The sequence below is a fragment of the Oncorhynchus mykiss genome, chromosome 23 (assembly GCF_013265735.2).
Source record: "Oncorhynchus mykiss isolate Arlee chromosome 23, USDA_OmykA_1.1, whole genome shotgun sequence".
Lineage (NCBI taxonomy): Eukaryota > Metazoa > Chordata > Actinopteri > Salmoniformes > Salmonidae > Oncorhynchus > Oncorhynchus mykiss.
Window position 1 is genome coordinate 43,346,880 of NC_048587.1, and position 20,063 is coordinate 43,366,942.

At 42.5% G+C, this 20,063-nt stretch overlaps 2 protein-coding genes across 2 annotated transcripts in view; both read right to left on the bottom strand.

Annotated features, from left to right (window-relative positions):
• Window positions 1–9,364, bottom strand: part of LOC110502802 (fatty acid desaturase 6) — a 42,511-nt gene extending 33,147 nt beyond the window's left edge. Inside the window, exons 1-3 of the mRNA XM_021581096.2 lie at window positions 8,550–9,364; window positions 4,803–4,969; window positions 3,912–4,092 (exon numbers count right to left, since the gene is read on the bottom strand). Coding sequence (XP_021436771.2) covers window positions 3,912–4,092; window positions 4,803–4,969; window positions 8,550–8,871 — 670 coding nt within the window. The 5' untranslated portion in view covers window positions 8,872–9,364. The remainder of the gene's footprint in view (window positions 1–3,911; window positions 4,093–4,802; window positions 4,970–8,549) is intronic.
• Window positions 9,365–11,846: 2,482 nt separating this feature from the next.
• The window catches only part of LOC110502803 (Usher syndrome type-1G protein homolog), a 31,766-nt gene continuing 23,549 nt past the window's right edge, over window positions 11,847–20,063 (bottom strand). Inside the window, exons 3-6 of the mRNA XM_021581097.2 lie at window positions 17,347–17,577; window positions 16,950–17,111; window positions 15,968–16,692; window positions 11,847–12,969 (exon numbers count right to left, since the gene is read on the bottom strand). Of these exons, the coding sequence (XP_021436772.2) occupies window positions 15,970–16,692; window positions 16,950–17,111; window positions 17,347–17,577 (1,116 nt within the window). The 3' untranslated portion in view covers window positions 11,847–12,969; window positions 15,968–15,969. The remainder of the gene's footprint in view (window positions 12,970–15,967; window positions 16,693–16,949; window positions 17,112–17,346; window positions 17,578–20,063) is intronic.

Below are 20,063 nucleotides of genomic sequence, written 5' to 3' on the forward strand. Positions count from 1 at the left end.
GCAGCATCATGTTGTGTGGTTGCTTTGCTGCAGGAGGAACTTGTGCACTTCACAAAATAGATGGCATCATGAGGGAGGGAAATTATGGGCATATATTGAAGCAACATCTCAAGACATCAGTCAGGAAGTTAAATCTTGGTCGCAAATGGGTCTTCCAAATGGACAATGACCCCAATCATACTTCCAAAGTTGTGGCAAAATGGCTTAAGGACAACAAAGTCAAGTTAAAGCCCTGTCCTCAATCCTGTAGAAAATTTGTGGGCAGAACTGAAAAAGCTTGTGCGAGCAAGGAGGCCTACAAACCTGACTCAGTTACACCAGCTCTGTCAGGAGGAATGGGCCAAAATTCATCCAACTTATTGTGGGAAAGTTGTGGAAGGTTACCAGAAACATTTGACCCAAGTTAAGCAATGTAAAGGCAATGCTACCAAATGCTAATTGAGTGTATGTAAACCTCTGACCCACTGGGAATGTGATGAAAGAAATAAATGCTGAAAAAAATAATTCTCTCTACTATTATTCTGACATTTCACATTCTTAAAATAAAGTGGTGATCCTAACTGACCTAAGACAGGAAATGTATACTAGGATTAAATGGCAGGAATTGTGAAAAACTGAGTTTAAACCTATTTGGCTAAGGTGTATGTAAACTTCTGACTTCAACTGTAATTTTCCGTACTGGCCAATGATTATAATGGCGATTCTGATCCAACCATAAAATACATTGTGCCTCTGGACTGAGAGGCTGCAAGTTCAATATGTAGCAAGATGTAGAAGGCTAATGTTAATAAGTAGATAACATTTCCCATGAAAGGAAATTAGGCTAGCGAGCAAGCATTTTATCAACGTAGCCTAGGACAACTAAAAATAAAAGTTATAGTCCGTTTCTTCAACATGAAGTAGAGCAGGATGGCATTGGCGATTCTATACAAGTAGGGTGAGTCAACATGTTTTTTCTACTTGGAAAAATGCATACACACACACAAATCTGAACCATGGACAGTATATTTACTGTAGCTTACGTTGATTGGACTAAATCATTTTTGGTATCATTTAGTTGTCGCTGTATTAGAGCATAGGTCATTTGATTATTTTGGAATGTTGAAGTTGAAATGGTGCTGGAATAGTGGAGGCAGATCCTGCTTTCTTTGCAACTTGCAGTAACTCTCCATGGTTGTTTAATAGTCTGAAAATGTTGGAAACATTCACTTTCTTGACCATGCTGTAGGTCATGTAACTGTTTCTTACATGCAATATGCATTGTGGACTTCACCGGACAGATGTTGCTCTCCGGTTTTGTGATGAAACAAATGTGTAGTTAATTGTATTCTGCCACTGTCTTCTTATTGTCCTTAGGCATATGTCACGGTTGCAATTCATATGAACTAACAGTTTATAGAGCAAACAACACAATTATCACAACACATGTTTTTTTCTGCCTTGGCTTCCCCAGTGATTTTACCCATGCACCGCTACTGGTTCTGTGTGGTGCATGTGTTGGATTTATCAAACAAATTGTATGTGTAGACAGCTTGACAGAAACGTCAGCAGAAGGTGAATGTTTAGCTTTTGTTGCACACATATTCAGATAAGGCTGCGTACCATTTTGCACAATGACCTTGTAGGTGTGATCGAGACGTTAGCGATTTCGAGCTCAGAGCTCCAGTATAAAACGTAACATCACTACTTATGGGAGATTCTGGAGCGGCGCCTGAGACAGCTTTTTCCAACACCATCAACAAAACACCAAATGATTTCTATGTGGAAGAATAGTGCTGCATCCCTACAATAAAGTTTCAGAGTCTTGTAGAATCTACAGTATGCTAAGGAATATAGAAGCTGGTCTGGTTCGTGGTGGCCCAAGTTTCATTTGTTTTGTAATTTACCTGTAGGTTTGTTAATAATCAAATCTAACATTTGGCGTTGAATCATATATTTGCTTTCAACAAATGTCATTTTTTTCAATTGATAAAACCTAACTAATTAATTTGTAACCAGTTGGAAGTATTTTTAAAGATGATCCTGAGAGTAATTTTTTACAGTGCAGTAAGATACAGTTATGGACAGGGACAGAGACGGAGAAACAAAAACACATACAGAAACAAGAGAGAGAAAGAAAGAGGAACAGATACAGACAGACAGTTACACCATCACAGCTTGGAGTGAAGATATCAATCCAAATTAGAAGGTGCCATACGTCTGAACAACAACCACGTTATTTTGTCAGCCATGTACACATGATTAGCTAACGCAAACACATGTACTGTATACAGTACCTTCAGAAAGTATTTAGACCCCTTGACTGTTTACACATTTTGTTACATTACAGCTTTATTCAAAAATGATTCAATAAAAAAAATCCTCAGCAATCTACACACAATACGCCATAATGACAAAGCGAAAACAGGTTTTTAGAAACTTTTGCAAATGTATTAAAAACAAAAGAAGACCTTATTTACGTAATTATTCAGACCCTTCGCTATGAGACTCGGAATTGAACTCAGGTGCATCCTGTTTCTATTGATCATCCCTGAGATGTTTCTACAACTTGATTGTAGTCCACCTGTGGTAAATTCAGTTTATTGGACATGATTTGGAAAGGAACACACCTGTCTATATAATGTCCCACAGTTGACAGTGAATGTCGGAGCAAAAACCAAGTCATGAGGTCGAAGGAATTGTCCGTAGAGCTCTGAGACAGGATTGTGTCGAGGCACAGATCTGGGAAAGGGTACCAAAAAATTTCTGTAGCATTGAAGGTCCCCAAGAACACAGTGGCCTCCATCATTCATAAATGGAAGAAGTTTGGAACCACCAAGACTCTTCCTTGAGCTGGCCGCCCTGCCAAACTGAGCAATCTGGGAAGAAGGGCCTTGGTCAGGGAGGTGGTCAGGGAGGAGTTCCTCCGTGGAGATGGGAGAACCTTCCAGAAGGACAACCATCTCTGCAGCACTCCACCAATCAGGCCTTTATGGTAAAGTGACCAGAAGGAAACCACTCCTCAGTAAAAGGCACATGACAGCCCGCATGGAGTTTGCCAAAAGGCACCTAAAGACAGACCATGAGAAACAGGATTCTCTGGTCTGATGAAACCAAGATTGAACTCTTTGGCCTGAATGCCATGCGTAACGTCTGGAGGAAACCTGGCACCATCACTACGGTGAAGCATGTTGGTGGAAGCATCATGCTGTGGGGGTGTTTTTCAGCGTCAGGGACTGGGCGACTAGTCAGGATTGAGGCAAAGATGAACGGAGCAAAGTACAGAGAGATCCTTGATGAAAACAGGCTCCAGAGTGCTCAAGACCTCAGACTGGGCCAAGGTTCACCTTCCAACAGGACAACAACCCTAAGTACACAGCCAAGACAACGCAGGAGTGGCTTCGGGACAAGTCTATGAATGTCCTTGATTGACCCAATCAGAGCCTAGGCTTGAACCCGAACGCACATCTCTGGAGAGACCTGAAAATAGCTGTGCAGCAACACTCTCTATCCAACCTGACTGAGCTAGAGAGGATCTGCAGAAAATAATGGGAGAAACAAATACAGGTGTGCCAAGCTTGTAGCGTCATACCTAATAAGACTCAAACCTGTAATCGCTGCCAAAGGAGCTTCAACAAAGTACTGAGTAAGGGTCTGAATAGTTATGTAAATGTAACATTTAAGGTTTTTTTATTTTATAAATTAGCAAAAAAAATGCTTTGTCATTATAGGATATTGTTTGTAGATTGATAACCTGAAAAAAATTGGAAAACGTCAAGGGGTCTGAATACTTTCCGAAAGCACTGTATCAACATGTTCCTGTTTAAAAACAACAGCAACATAACAGAGACAGAGCATTATGTGTCTTAGATAGTGAACAGGTAGACACTACCCCTGGAAAAACATACACACAGACCCTGGCTGTGCCTCACCTAGTGCCACCAGAGGAGTGATAACAGGTACAGCCAGGGGGGCAATGAACAGGTATACACCCCGGGGCAGGTAGGGTATCTTCCAGGTGCTGGAGTCACCCAGGCCGATCACGTTGGTGTGGGCATGGTGCATCTTAATGTGGCTTGTTACACCTGCCCTTGCTGTGAAAGACCCACACACCTGTACACAGACAGACACAGACACAGACACAGACACAGACACAGACACAGACACAGACACAGACACAGACAGACAGACAGACAGACAGACAGACAGACAGACAGACAGACAGACAGACAGAGAGACTTGTGATCAAGATGTGTGATGAAACAACACTAGAAAATGCAAAGACAAACATGTTTATATTTTCATAGAGCACTATGAAAGAGAATGGCACAGACATGGGGATCGATATCCAGACAAGCGTGTCATGAACATAGATACTTGACACATGAGTGACTGATAGCTGAATGACTAGCTTGAAAAAACAGGCCAAATTAAGGACAAAGTCCAGCAGTTATGTTATTATATTTTAGTAGACACTCTTATCCAGAGCGATTTACAGGGGCAATTGGAGTTAAGTGCCTAGCTCAGGGGCATATTGACAGATTTTTCACGTGGTTGTCAAGGGGAATCAATCCAGCGACCATTTTGTTTCTGGCCCAGCGCTCCTAAGCGCTAGGCTACCTGCCTCCCTCATCTGTAATATAATGTCTGGTGAAAGGATAAAATGTTGGGTCAATGAACAAAAGTAACCAAAATTCAAGAGAGATTAAACCCAGCGTGATGTGGCTGAATTCTTTGATGAAGCTTTGGCTAACAGGAAAATCTCTCTCTCCGTCCCTCCCTCCCTCAACAATCCACTCTCTCTCTCTCAATCTCTCTCTAACCTCTATGAAAAACACAGCCCAGACATCGGCCCAGGTAGGGGACTCGCTCAGCGATCCGTGACTTGCCAGATGGGTGCCCTTGATGGTGATGACAGCATGGGACACGCCCATCAGCACCATGCCCAGGACAAACACCAGGGCCTGGGACGAACCAAGCAGCAGGAATGCTGGAGGAGAGAGGGAGAGGGGAGATGGGGTTAAGGAGAGGGGGAGATGGGGTTGAGGAAACAAGGAGATGAGGAGAGAGGGATAAGGGCAAGGGGAGGGAATAGGAGTCAAACAATGGATAGCAAGTTTACATGTTGTTCTAAATGCAAATATTCCACAATATGGAGAGTAGCTTAGATCTGTAGAATACATATGTTAGCATAAATATGTTAGCATTTGCCTGGTCCCAGATCTGTTTGTGCGGTCTTGCCAACTCCTATGGTCATTGTCTTGCCAAACAATAGACAATGTTCCACTCTACTCTACACCTGCCATTTGAAACACATTCTAGAACAGGTTCCTTGAACATTCTGTTCTGCAGTCAAGCAAGTGGATGTTCCTGATCTCTCTCCTGTGGTGGACCTTGCTTGGCCAGAGTACTGACATCTGCAAATTTTCAAGGAAGTTAGGAACCAATATACACAGGCAGTTAGGAAAGCTAGCTTTTTCACACAAAAATGTGCATCCTGTAGCACAAACTCCAAAAAGTTCTGGGACACTGTAAAATTCATGGAGGATAAGAGTACCTCCTCCCAGCTGCCCACTGACTGAGGCTAGGAAACACTGTCACCACCGATAAATCCATGATACTTGAGAATTTCAATAAGCATTTTTCTACGGCTGGCCATGCTTTCCACCTGGCTACCCTACCCGGGTCAACAGCCCTGCACCCCCCAAGCCTCCCCCGTTTTGGCATTACCCAAATCCAGATAGCTGATGTTCTGAAAATCTGGACCCCTACAAATCAGCCGGGCTAGACAATCTGGACCCTCTCTTTCTAAAATGATCCTCTGAAAATGTTGCAAGCCCATATTACTACTATTACTAGCCTGTTCAAACTCTTTCGTATCGTCTGAGATCCCCAAAGATTGTAAAGCTGCTCTGGTCATCCTCGTCTTCAAAGGGGGAGACACTCTAGACCCAAACTGCTACAGTCCTATATCTATCCTACTCTGCCTTTCTAAGGTCTTCGAAAGCCAAGTTAACAAACAGATCATCGACCATTTTGAATCTTTACCTTCTCCGCTATGCAAATAAATTCATAAAAAATCCTACAATGTGATTTTCTGGATTTTTTTTCTCATTTTGTCTGTCATAGTTTAAGTGTACCTATGATGAAAATTACAGGCCTCTCTCATCTTTTTAAGTGGGAGAACTTGCATAATTGGTGGCTGACTAAATACTTTTTTGCCCCACTGTATATCACCCACTACTGCGACATGTATGCTTTCGTTGGCTGGCCCTCGCTTCAAATTCGTTGCCAAACCCATTGGCTCCAGGTCATCTATAAATCTTTGCTAGGTAAAGCCCCGCCTTATCTCAGCTCACTCATCACCATAGCAGCACCCACCCGTAGCACCCGCTCCAGCAGGTATATCTCACTGGTCACCCCCAAAGCCAATTCCTCTTTTGGCCACCTTTCCTTCCAGTTCCCTGCTGCCAATGATTGGAACAAACTGCAAAAATCACTGAAGCTGGAGACTCATATCTCCCTCACTAACTTTGAGCACCAGCTGTCAGAGCAGCTCACAGATCACTGCACCTGTACATAGCCCATCTGTAAATAGCCCATCCAACTACCTCATCCCCCATATTGTTATTTATTTTATTTATTTTGCTCCTATGCACCCCAGTATCTCTACTTGCACACTCATCTTCTGCACATCAATCACTCCAGTGTTTAATTGCTATATGGTAATTATTTCGCTACTATGGCCTATTTATTGCCTTACCTCCCTTATCCTACCTCTTTTGCACATGCTATATATAAACCTTTTCTATTGTATTATTGACTGCATGTTTGTTTATTCCATGTGACAACTCTGTGTTGTTGTTTGTGTCGCACTGCTTTGCTTTATCTTGGCCAGGTCGCAGTTGTAAATGAGAACTTGTTCTCAACTAGCCTACCTGGTTAAATAAAGGTTAAAAAAATAAAACATCTGGGATTAATTTACAGCCATAAAACAGAAACAGAAACAGAAATGTGGCCCTTTACTGGCTGATCTTTGTGTTTTGAGCTAAGTGTTTTTATTGAGCTGCCCTCTTGTCCAGGTCTCTATTGTTAAATAGGTAGTCTGACCCCAATGGGACCTCCTGGATGAATAAAGGTTCAATAAAAAATCTGAAATAGTTATTGGAGAGCATGTAAAGCAATTTTCTAATCGTAAATATAACAGCATTTTGAATCTAAAGACTTTGATTTCCAAAGATAATCAAACAATGAACCTTGATAGGTGTGTTAACAAGCTGCCAATTTAAGCATAGCCTCTGGTGACATACCAGTCACACTGACCTAGAAAGAGGTCACAGACTCAGATAGGACAAGGGAGTATCAGACATCAAGCATGTGTGTGGTGTGTGTGCAGCCTTTAATTGAGGCCATGTATTGTATGGCCTTTAATTGAGGCCATGTACTGGTCTACTTATACATTAGAACATGTATATTTCTGCTCTGTCCCTGTCTCAACATCAAGTTCCAGGTTAGTGCTCAAGATCTAATACTGACACAATGGATTAATAACATAATGTCCTGTGTGTTTAGAACAAATCTGCATGTTACACGTTATGTGGTAAAGCTATACAAACATATTCTTCAGACTGAATCCTGCTCTCATTATTGATCCCATCGTTCAATCTGGTTTAACCAGAATAATACCCAGTGAGAAAAACTGGTTTAACCAGGCTAATACCAAGTGAGAAAGACTGGTTTAACCAGGCTAATCCCCAGTGAGAACTGGTTTAACCAGGCTAATACCCAGTGAGAAAAACTGTTTTAACCAGGCTAATCCCCAGTGAGAAAAACTGGTTTAACCAGGCTAATCCCCAGTGACAAAGACTGGTTTAACCAGGCTAATCCCCAGTGAGAAACTGGTTTAACCAGGCTAATACCCAGTGAGAGAAACTGGTTGAAAAGACTTAATTTCAACCAATTTTGCCGTTGTTAGACAGGTGTCTTACCTGGGGGTAGGGTGAACTGAATGTGTTAACCTCACTTTATAAACATATAATAACATATATACTGTATTACCTACCTTTAAAACAACATAATATAATACTATTATGCCATTTAGCAGACACTTTTATCGAAAGCGACTTAGTCATGGATATATTTTTCAAATGGGCGGCCTCAGCGACAATTGAAACCCATGATTCTGGCGTTGCCAGCGCCAAGCTCTACCATCTGAGCTACAGAGGACCACTATAAAGTGTGAGACAGGTGTATGTATTGTGGTGTGCAGGTAGTGGAGGTAGGATGAACTGAATGTGGTAAACCTACACTATATAAACATGTGTTGGCCTTGATAAGGACTATAAGGTGTGTGAAACGTGTGTATGAAGTGTGTGAGACGAGTTTATGAAGTGTGTGAGACGGGTTTATGAAGTGTGTGAGGCGGGTTTATGAAGTGTATGATATGGGTGTATGAAGTGTGTGAGGCGGGTTTATGAAGTGTGTGATATGGGTGTATGAAGTGTGTAAGACGGGTTTATGAAGTGTGTGATATGGGTGTATGAAGTGTGTAAGACGGGTGTATAGATTACCTGGGGGTAGCAGGAGAAAGGAGAGGGCCAGAATAGTGATGTCGATGCCTCTCAGCTCCCACCAACTACTCTCCTTCACTGTCTTCTGAACCAGACGGGTCAGCTCCATCATCAGCGACTCTTTATCCGTCCCCTCCATCCCCTTTCCCCCTCCGTTCATCATCTCTCCATTCTTCTTCTCTTTCCCTGTGGACATGTCCTGTTTGGAGTTACCGGTGTTATTTTGGAACAAGGCCTCTCTACCCTCCCACGGTTTAACATCTTTGTCTCTTGCTCCTCCCACGCTCTGTTCTTCCCTCCACTCCTTTGGTACATTCTGCATGTCAGCTCCTTTTGTGCCTCCCTCCTGACCGACAACAAACTAAAATAAAAGTGACTGCTCGGTGTGTCCAGCGGCTGTACGGACAGACTCATAGGCAGCGTCCAGACTCTGAGGAAATCAACCTGCACATTGTACCCTGAACACAAAGGGTCTGGACTGATGTTAGCATGGCAGGGTGCAAAGTTTTATTGGCAGTTTTATCCAGTTGCTCAGCTGGAGAAGCAATTCTGCTGATATGTCTCTCTCCTCAACGGAGCCTCTCATGCATACCTCATGTCCCTCCCCTGCTGTCCTTGTTGTCCCTCACTTCTCCCATCGCTGTTGTAACCTTGGCAGAGGTCCTGGGAAAGGAGGAGTGGGGGAAAGGAGGAGGAGTGCGGGGAAAGGGGGTCTAAGTCAGGAGAGGATTTGCAGCCCCGGCTTAGTACTCACTGTGTCAGTTATTTCTTGTTGCTAAGGGAGAGATACACACTAAAGAGAGGTGGGTAAGTTCAGAAAGAAAGAAAGAAAGAAAGAGTAGACAAGTGTTTTAATGGGCTGTTGGCCAGAGTTTTGGGCGGGCCAAGTGCCATGTTGGCTGCAGTGCTCTTAATGAGGTAGGCGAAATAGAAGGACTGGATGTATCTTGAGTGGACTGGACTACCACTACAACTGTTCAGCAGTGTTGCAGGGTAGTGTTCAATTGGGCCCACCAGCAAAACTTTTTGTAACTGAAAAGTAAAATATCGGTTTTCTAATTGGACAGGTATGACCTCCCCATTTTAAAATGTTTTCACTCTATTAAAACATGACCCAGGGGACATAGGAGCACAAGGCTATCAGACAGACCTTAATTTGTCTACCCAGGGGAAATGTTTATTTATTTAACTAGGCAAGTCAGTTAAGAACTAATTCTTATTTACAATGACGGCCTACACCAGCCAAACCCAGATGACACTGGACCAATTGTGCGCTGCCCTATGGGATTCCCAATCACATCCAATTGTGATACAGCTTGGATTCGAACCAGGGTGTCTGTAGTGACACCTCAAGCACTGACTGGTCTAAGACACTCAAGCAGTGTCTTAGCCTAGTGCTCCCGAGTGGTGCAACGGTCTATCAGACAGACCTTAATACGTCCCTCTAGACTACAGTCGTGGCCAAAAGCTTTGAGAATGACACAAATATTAATTTCCACAAAGTTTGCTGCTTCAGTGTCTTTAGATATTTTTGTCAGATGTTACTATGGAATACTGACGTATAATTACAAGCATTTCATAAGTGTCAAAGGCTTTAATTGACAATTTCATGAAGTAGATGCAGAGCTAATATTTGCAGTGTTGACCCTTCTTTTTCAAGACCTCTGCAATCCGCCCTGGCATGCTGTCAATTAACTTCTGGGCCGCATCCTGACTGATGGCAGCCCATTCTTGCATAATCAAAGCATGGAGGTTGTCAGAATTTGTGCAGTTTTGTTTGTCCACCCTCCTCTTGAGGATTGACCACAAGTTTTCAATGGAATTAAGGTCTTTCCTGACCCAAAATATTGAACCCAAAATATTGATGTTTTGTTCCCCGAGCCACTTAGTTATGGCAAGGTGCTCCATCATGCTGGAAAAGGCATTGTTCATCACCAAACTGTACCTGGACGGGAGGGAGAAGTTGCTCTCGGAGGATGTGTTGGTACCATTCTTTATTCATGGCTGTGTTCTTAGGCAAAATTGTGAGAGAGCCCACTCCCTTGGCTGAGAAGCAACCCCACACATGAATGGTCTCTGTTAGCATGACACAGGACTGATGGTAGGGCTCACCTTGTCTTCTCCGGACAAGCTTTTTTCCGGATGACCCAAACAATCGGAAAGGGGATTCATCAGAGAAAATGACTTTACCCCAGTCCTCAGCAGTCCAATCCCTGTACCTTTTGCAGAATATCAGCCTGTCAGACTGTCCCTGTTGTTTTTCCTGTAGAAGTGGCTTCCTTGCTGCCCTTCTTGACACCAGGCCATTCTCCAAAAGTCTTCGCCTCACTGTGCATGCAGATGCACTCACACCTGCCTGCTGGCATTCCTGAGCAAGCTCTGCACTGGTGGTACCCCAATCCCTCAGCTGAATCAACTTTAGGAGACGGTCCTGGCGCTTGCTGGACTATCTTGGGCGCCCTGAAGCCTTCTTCACAACAATTGAACCGCTCTCCTTGAAGTTCTTGATGATCTGATAAATGGTTGATTTAGGTGCAATTTTACTGGTAGCAATATCCTTGCCTGTGAAGCACTTTTTGTGCAAAGCAATGATGACGGAACATGTTTCCTTGCAGGTAACCATGGTTGAGAGAGGAAGCACAATGATTCCAAGCACCACCCTCCTTTTGAAGCTTCCAGTCTATTATTCAAACTCAATCAGCATGACAGAGTGATCTCCAGCCTTGTCCTCGTCAACACTCACACCTGTGTTAACGAGAGAATCACTGACATGTCAGCTGGTCCTATTGTGGCAGGGCTGAAATGCAGTGCAAATGTTTTTTGGATGGCAACGATGGATGGCAAAAATTTGCATGGCAAAGATGGACTTTGCAATTAATTGCAATTTATCTGATCACTCATAACATTCTGGAGTATATGCATTTTGCCATCATACAGACTGAGGTAGCTGACTGTGAACATTAATATTTGTGTCATTCTCAAAACTGCCACGACTGTACATACAGGACCCAGGGGACATAGAAGCAATAGGCTATCAGACAGACTTTCATTCATCCCTCTAGACTACACACATGACCCAGGGGACATAAGAGCACTAGGCTATCAGACAGACCTTCATCCCTCTAGTCTACATCAACTCTGTGTTATTATATTCCTAACAGGAGCTGTCAGTCATGTTATCACAATGTAACACTAGTGACAGAAACAGCAGGGAAGACCTATCCAGCTGAACCATCGTTGCAGTTGTAGTTGCAATTACCAAGATCAGTGTCAAAGTAACTTTCATTAATTGTAATAAAGGTTTTATTATAACTGTTATGTGTGAGAGTACATCCAATCATGACTTATTTTGTTTCCCAAAGTTTGTATTCATTACATAATCATTGAAGTTACATTCATGCACAGTCATACACATCAGTCCACAGGCAGTCCTCTTGTGAAACACTATACCCCGGGGTTGGAGCCCCTCAGCAAACCCCAGATAACAGTTACCTTAGCACAGACAGAATGCATTCCAAATAGCACCCTGTTCACTATATAGTGCATAGGAAACCCTAAGGGCACTGGTCAAAATAAGTGCACAACATAAGGGATAGGGTACTTTTGGGATGAAGACACAGACAGACTGACTGACGGATAATCTCACGGAACCATGTTCCAGTATATTCATTAAAAACACAAACTGTCCTTAAAAACAGAAATGTAGATATGTCTCAAATGGCACCCTATTCCCTGGTCAAAAGTAGTGCACTATGTAGGGAATAGGGTGCCATTGGGGACACAGCCACATTTCTGTTTTTAAGGACACTGTATTGGGAATAGGGTGCCTTTTAAGACATTGTAGTCTGGGCATGGGCATCCTAGCGTCTTAGCTAACTGTAGTACCATTATTATACACAGTAAAGTAACAAAACTGTACAATAACGTCTGTAATAAACAATAAATTAAACATTTTCTATAAGTAATAAATAACATTACACGTTTGCACAAATATACAGACAAAACATTATGAAATGTTCACTTGCAAATGGAATACAACATTACATATGGGCAACGTGAGTGCATCAGTGAGTGGAGAGAATAATTCCTAATCACAAGGTTGTGTGCCAGTGATAGCATGTGTGTGGGCACAGTCCCATGGCACCCGTGGCCCTACCAGACCATTTGGCCATGTGACTAAAGATGTCCTCTCATGCACAGCACCAGAACACTGGGGACTCTACCAGACCCAGTGTAATCTTCTCTATGTCCCAAGGCAGGGAGCAACGTCCCTGGGTATACAGGCATCAGAACCAGGCTCTGTGGATCATAACACCATCTCATAACTAGAACTGATCCAGACAGAGCAGGACCACATTCACTGCCAAGTCTAGGTCTCCTGTGTCATCTTGAATGACAGTAAAGGATCTTTGCTCTGTGACTGAAACAAAAGAAAACATGTACAGTATTATATAATCAATGTAGAAATCGTAGTAGAAATCATAGAAGACTTCTACTATAATAGCTTATGCCTATTTCAATTCGGCGCATATTTCAATTCGGCGCATGTGACAAATAAAATTTGATTTGAGCTGAAGTCCTAAATGATATAATTTTGCCATGTTGTGGTGTAGTTTTACTGCTCTCCACTAGATGGGCCCATTCATCTACATCATCTACATCCACACACATAGGTAGGAATTGTGCTAGTATTGACCCAAGAGTAAAGAATAGATACAAATCAATTCACTTGCTGTACTGTCAGTCTGTAGTGTCTGCTAAGTGGCCTATATTATTATAATGTGTTGTATATATATATATATATATATATATATATATATATAGCGATATACATATATACAGTATATCACAAAAGTGAGTACACCCCTCACATTTTAGTAAATATTTGAGTATATCTTTTCATGTGACAACACTGAAGAAATGACACTCTGCTACAATGTAAAGTAGTGAGTGTACAGCTTGTATAACCGTGTAAATTTGCTGTCCCCTCAAAATAACTCAACACACAGCCATTAATGTCTAAACCGCTGGCAACAAAAGTGAGTACACCCCTAAGTGAAAATGTCCAAATTGGGCCCAATTAGCCATTTCCCCTCCCGGTGTCATGTGACTTGTTCATGTTACAAGGTCTCAGGTGTGAATGGGGAGCAGGTGTGTTAAATTTGTTGTCATCGCTCTCACACTCCCTCATACTGACTGGTCACTGGAAGTTCAACATGGCACCTCATGGCAAAGAACTCTCTGAGGATCTGAAAAAAATTATTGTTGCTCTACATAAAGATGGCCTGGGCTATAAGAAGATTGCTAAGACCCTGAAACTGAGCTGCAGCACGGTGGCCAAGACCATATAGCGGTTTAACTGGATAGTTTCCACTCAGAACAGGCCTCGCCATGGTCGACCAAAGAAGGTGAGTGCACGTGCTCAGCGTCATATCCAGAGGTTGTCTTTGGGAAATGGACGTATGAGTGCTGACAGCATTGCTGCAGAGGTTGAAGGGGTGGGGGGTCAGCCTGCTCAGACCATACGCCGTACACTGCATCAAATTGGTCTGCATGGCTGTCGTCCCAGAAGGAAGCCTCTTCTAAAGATGATGCACAAGAAAGCCCGCAAACAGTTTGCTGAAGACAAGCAGACTAAGGACATGGATTACTGGAACCATGTCCTGTGGTCTGATGAGACCAAGATAAACTTATTTGGTTCAGATGGTGTCAAGCGTGTGTGGCGGCAACCAGGTGAGGACTACAAAGACAAGTGTGTCTTGCCTACAGTCAAGCATGGTGGTGGGAGTGTCATGGTCTGGGGCTGCATGAGTGCTGCCGGCACTGGGGAGCTACAGTTCATTGAGGGAACCATGAATGCCAACATGTACTGTGAAGCAGAGCATGATCCCCTCCCTTCGGAGACTGGGCCGCAGGGCAGTATTCCAACATGATAATGACCCCAAACACACCTCCAAGACGACCACTGCCTTGCTAAAGAAGCTGAGGCTCAAGGTGATGGACTGGCCAAGCATGTCTCCAGACCTAAACACTATTGAGCATCTGTGGGGCATCCTTCAAATGGAAGGTGGAGGAGTGCAAGGTCTCTAACATCCACCAGCTCCGTGATGTTGTCATGGAGGAGTGGAAGAGGACTCCAGTGGCTACCTGTGAAGCTCTGGTGAACTCTCTGGCAACCTGTGAAGCTCTGGTGAAAATGGTGGCCACACAAAATATTGACACTTTGGGCCCAATTTGGACATTTTCACTTAGGGGTGTACTCACTTTTGTTGCCAGCGGTTTAGACATTAATGGCTGTGTGTTGAGTTATTTTGAGGGGACAGCAAATTTACACTGTTATACAAGCTGTACACTCACTACTTTACATTGTAGCAAAGTGTAATTTCTTCAATGTTGTCACATGAAAAGATATACTCAAATATTTTCTAAAATGTGAGGGGTGTACTCACTTTTGTGATATACTGTATATATATATATATCCACAATATGAGGTTGGAATAATACTGTGAAATTGTGAAAATGTCCTGTTAGTGTAAAGGTGTCCGCATACTAGGTTTGGTTTGCTCTTCACAGAACTCGGTTAGGCGAAGTTAAAATACCATAGCTTGAAAAACGAGTAATAGTACTATTTGTCTATCTTGACATGCCATAACCAGTATACACTTCAAGATAACTCAAGAAATCTGTCATTAATTTTGACATTTTTGCAGAGGAGATCTTTTACATTTTCCATCTAACTAAGATGTTTGAGTATACTTCAAGTGAAAAAATGTGCAGGAAAACGAGTCGTCTCTCATTGAATGACAACAAACACTTAATTGAAGAATCCCTACTGTTGACCAATCCCGATGAAGGGGTGTAAACTTCGGCTACAAAACTTCAGCTTGCCTTGAGAAAATGTTTTGTGTGCACAAACAGCCCAAAAAAACCTTGCCGTAGAACAAAACCAACAAAATCGTCACAAAATGTTGTCATAATATATGCATGAACGGTTTCGGCTGGGAAGCATGCGGACGCCTTAAGAGCTGTTTGAAATGTCAGCCTGTTTTGGTGGCATCGCTAATAGACCAATAAGAAAGAGAGTTCTAAACCTCTCTGCCAATTAGCTAGTTTTCAGACTTCCTCTTCCCACTCCCAGACAGTCCCAACAAAATTCTTGCTTGAGAAATTGCTCTTGCTAAATATCTATTTGTTTTCTTTTTGACCATTTGATTGAAAACAATCACAGTAAGGTACTTAATTTTTTAACCTGAAATTATTTTATATTGAGATTTAAAAAAAGGCATTAGGCCTTTAAAGAATCTACTGTACAGACCTTCAAAGCTCAGTGTTCTTGATTCCCTCTATTGTTTGAGGCATGTGTAGGCTATCAAAGTAAGGTGCTTTGCCTGTCATAGAATTCATGAAGTAATACTGACCTTCAGAGATCAGTGTCCTCGATGCCCTCTGGTTCCTCCAGGGTGTCCAACCGTCTCTTACAGGCCTCTAGTAGCTTCTTCCTGGGTCCCAGGGGGATGTGTATGGAGGTCAGGTCCTGGTCCGAGCAGAGCAGTAGGGCCTCCAGGTCAATTTTCTCCTTCCTGAAGATGGGCATGAACTCCCCCAGGCCCTGGGAGGCCAGGAAGGTCTCCAGTGGGCCGTTTTTAGGCTCCAGCTCCTCGTCCAGGCCCACATCAGCCTCCTCCCAGGGCAGCTCCTGTAGGTGCCTCTCCTGGAGGCTCAGGGCACTGCCGATGCTGCCTATCTCTATTGCATCGTCCAGGCTGGGCTGGCGACGTGGGAGGTGGCCACGGAGACGAACGTTAGGGGCCCGGCCTACGGGTTCACTGCCAGCCACAAAACCCTTGTCCCGGGTTCCGATTCCGAAGAGACCGCCGGATACGTAGTTCCGTCGGAACACCATGGTTCCGAGACCTGGCCGGGTGAACAAAGAGTCGCGGCCTGAGTCGGCGCTGATCTCAGAGTAGGCTGTCTCGTGAAGGCCCGGGTCGCTTATGGAACGGGAAATGTGGGAGATGGTGTCCACATGGTCGTCATCATAATCGTCATGGTCATCGTCATGGTAATCGTGGTTGTTGCCGTGGTGAGGGAACATGTCCCGGATGTTGAGACGCGAGCGATCCTTGGAGTTGGCATAGGTGCCCTGTTGAAGGAACATTAATGAATAGGAACCCATTTTATTTTTTCTATTTCACCTTTATTTAACCAGGTAAGCTAGTTGAGAACAATTTTAATGGCGCGAACCCAGGTTTCCTCACTAAGCCTGTGGAAAATGTAATGGTTTCTCCCATTTATTGTTTGGGAGCATAGAGTGTTTATTTTTCTAAATTGTATTTTCCGTTAGTCAGAACCTCACCAACTGCTTTGGGTGTTGTGTCTCTACCTTGCTACTTATTTTACCTGCTTGAGGAACATGACGTCCTGGCCAAGCTGAAGGCCAGACAGCGAGCGTACACTTTTCCTCCCATCCTCGTATATCTTGAAGGTGCCGTCCACCTGTTTCTTCTTCTCTAGCTTCTTCTTAATCTTGGTCCTACCCTTGGCTGTGGAGTGAAGAGTGGCCTATAGAGAGAGAGGATTGCACAGATCGAAATGTGGACTCAGAAGAGGACATTAACACAGATAATTTACAAAATGTAAAGCAAGACATTTGAATAATGCTGACACTTCCAGAGCTTACTCAGGAACGAAAAACAATATCAAATAATTTACTCAAACTGCCGTTGACTATCAAAATAATAGGAAATGCATTAATGAGAAATTGACAGTGAAGTAGCAAGGAAGAAATGCTTTTGACCTGTGAGTATGGCATATTGGAAGTGAGAGTGTTGAACTGAGGAAGTTTGCGGTTTAGCGTGCTGCTGCTGTTATAACTAGTGAAGCTCATGGCATCTGAGTTATCCGACGCTACACTCTCCTTCAAGAACTTCCTCTCCATCCGCTGGTGGTGTTTCTGCTGCATCTTCACACAGTCCTTTATCCTCCTCTCCGCCATGCGGAATGCTCTGTCTTTCAGCTTGCTCACCAGCTTATAGGAAAGGTAGATTTATTTATTCACAATTTAAAATTCCACAAATACCACCATAGCAGTTTGCATGCAAATTGACCACAATTTAAAAAACTATTTAAATATGATATATTTTTTAACAACCTACTGATTCAAAATATGCATTTAGTAGTCTCAAGGATTCTTCCTGCATATGTTCCTTCACAGCTAATTCTCCAGTGTTAAAAATGAACAATGTTAAATCAACACTGAACGTGTTGAGTCTGTGGATCCATATAGACCCCGTAAGAGTGTTTCACACTGCTTAGTGTAAAGCCTTATTCAAATACTTCCCAGAGTGCATTGCCTTTCAAGTAAATTGTAAGGTTACCACCCATGACTGTATTTGTTAGTGACAGAGACATGACTGTTGCATTCATTCATTCACCTTTAGTCCTATGGACTTCACCAGGTGAGATCCTAAGCTAATATGTTAATGTAATTTTTAAAAATTCTATAACACAATACCATAAGTGTTTCATAAGGCCTTATTTTGAGGACCTCGTTTTTGCCTGATACAGGGGAATGAAACTCATAGCATCACTTTCAACAAAAACCACGCCCTTTAATATCATATTTCCCAGCATTCTCTTTTGCTGGTATATTTTTTGATTTTTTTTTTGAATGTCTATGTTTGTGCATGTACCAATGTACCAATTGATTGATTGGTTAATTAATTAATTGATCGTATGCTACTCAAATATAAATTACCCAGAAAATAATCTAAACTAATCCAATATGTTACGTGGATTTATTTTACCCGTTACTGAAACAGTTGTTCCAGTTTATATGGTTTAGGTAGTCTCATAGCTTAGTCTATAAAACAGAGTGCATGACAAGAAGGGAATGACATACAGTTGAAGTCAGAAGTTTACATACACCTTTACCTTCAATATATCCACTTAATTTTCCTCTCATGATGCCATCTATTTTGTGAAGTGCTTACCTATTGCAGATTCAGTCTTCCCAGCCTGGTGCAGGTCTACAATTTTGTTTCTGGTGTCCTTTGACAGCTCTTTGGTCTTGGCCATAGTGGAGTTTGGAGTGTGACTGTTTGAGGTTGTGGACAGGTGTCTTTTATACTGATAACAAGTTCAAACAGGTGCCATTAATACAGGTAACGAGTGGAGGACAGTGGAGCCTCTTAAAGAAGTTGTTACAGGTCTGTGAGAGCCAGAAATCTTGCTTGTTTGTAGGTGACCAAATACTTATTTTCCACCATAATTTGCAAATAAATTCATTAAACATCCTACAATGTGATTTTCCGGATTTTTTTTCTCATTTTGTCTGTCATGGTTGAAGTGTACCTATGATGAAAATTACAGGCCTCTCTCATCTTTTTAAGTGGAAGAACTTGCACAATTGGTGGCTGACTAAATACTTTTTTGCCCCACTGTATATGGAGTGGGGGATTGCATAAGGCTTCTGGAAGATCTGATGAAGGAGAGGATGGTGGACATGAAAAAAAAGGAGGGAAGTGGAATATGTTGTGAGTGAATATGGAATGGAGAATAACACAGCACTTTTGGAAGGGCTACAGTAGGAAATTGAACATGACAAGAGTGAGGTTGAATTAAATGCGGTGGCAGGTACAGTGATGACCGCCGAGAAGGACCTGAGTGTAGAGGGAAGCGGTGTGGTGAGGAAGGTTGGCATCAAGTGCAAAAAGAGTTACGCGCTCCAGTAGCTCAGAGATGGAACCCGACGAGAGTGACGACCGGCGAGTTTGGACATGATAATGAAACATCTGGTCCAGTAGGAGTGATTTTTTTGGAGGAAGTGGACCCTTGCCTTTTGGCGGATCCATTTGTGGTTTCAGGGTGGGTGAGAAAGGAGTTGGGTGAAGTTGAATCAGTGAAGCTAACCTGTCGTGGAATTGTGATATTTGTTTGTGTTTCTTTTGATCAGAGGGAGCAGGCGCTCCATGTCGCACGACTTAGGTCAATATTTGTTTCTTAATTTGCTCTTAGGAACAGGGCACCATTGAAAATAGTGATTTTTGGGGTAGGGTTAAGTATGGAGAATTGAAGTTGAAGATTTCCTGATATTTGTGGCGCCCGCCGTTTGGTGTGTCGCAGACTTGGTGGTGAAACAGAGGAGTCACTGTCATTCCTTTTTTTATATATATATATTTTATTTTAGCATTTTCCAATTAAGAACATTCAAAACAAACGTGAAAAAATATTAGACAACAATAGGATAAAGTGACAGTAACAGACAAGCGTAACAAAACCCCCCCAAAAATGATAATTATATATACAAACATACAATAAATAAGTCATAATAAAGAGTAAAATAAAAAATAATAATAATAATGAAACATTGGATCATATAAGCTACATACTATACTATACATTACATGTGAAACATTATATAAGGGTTATATAGAGATTCAATCAATGTGGAGAGATTCTCCATATAGTCAATAAAAGGTTGCCAAATTCTGTAAAATGTCTTTAACTTATTCC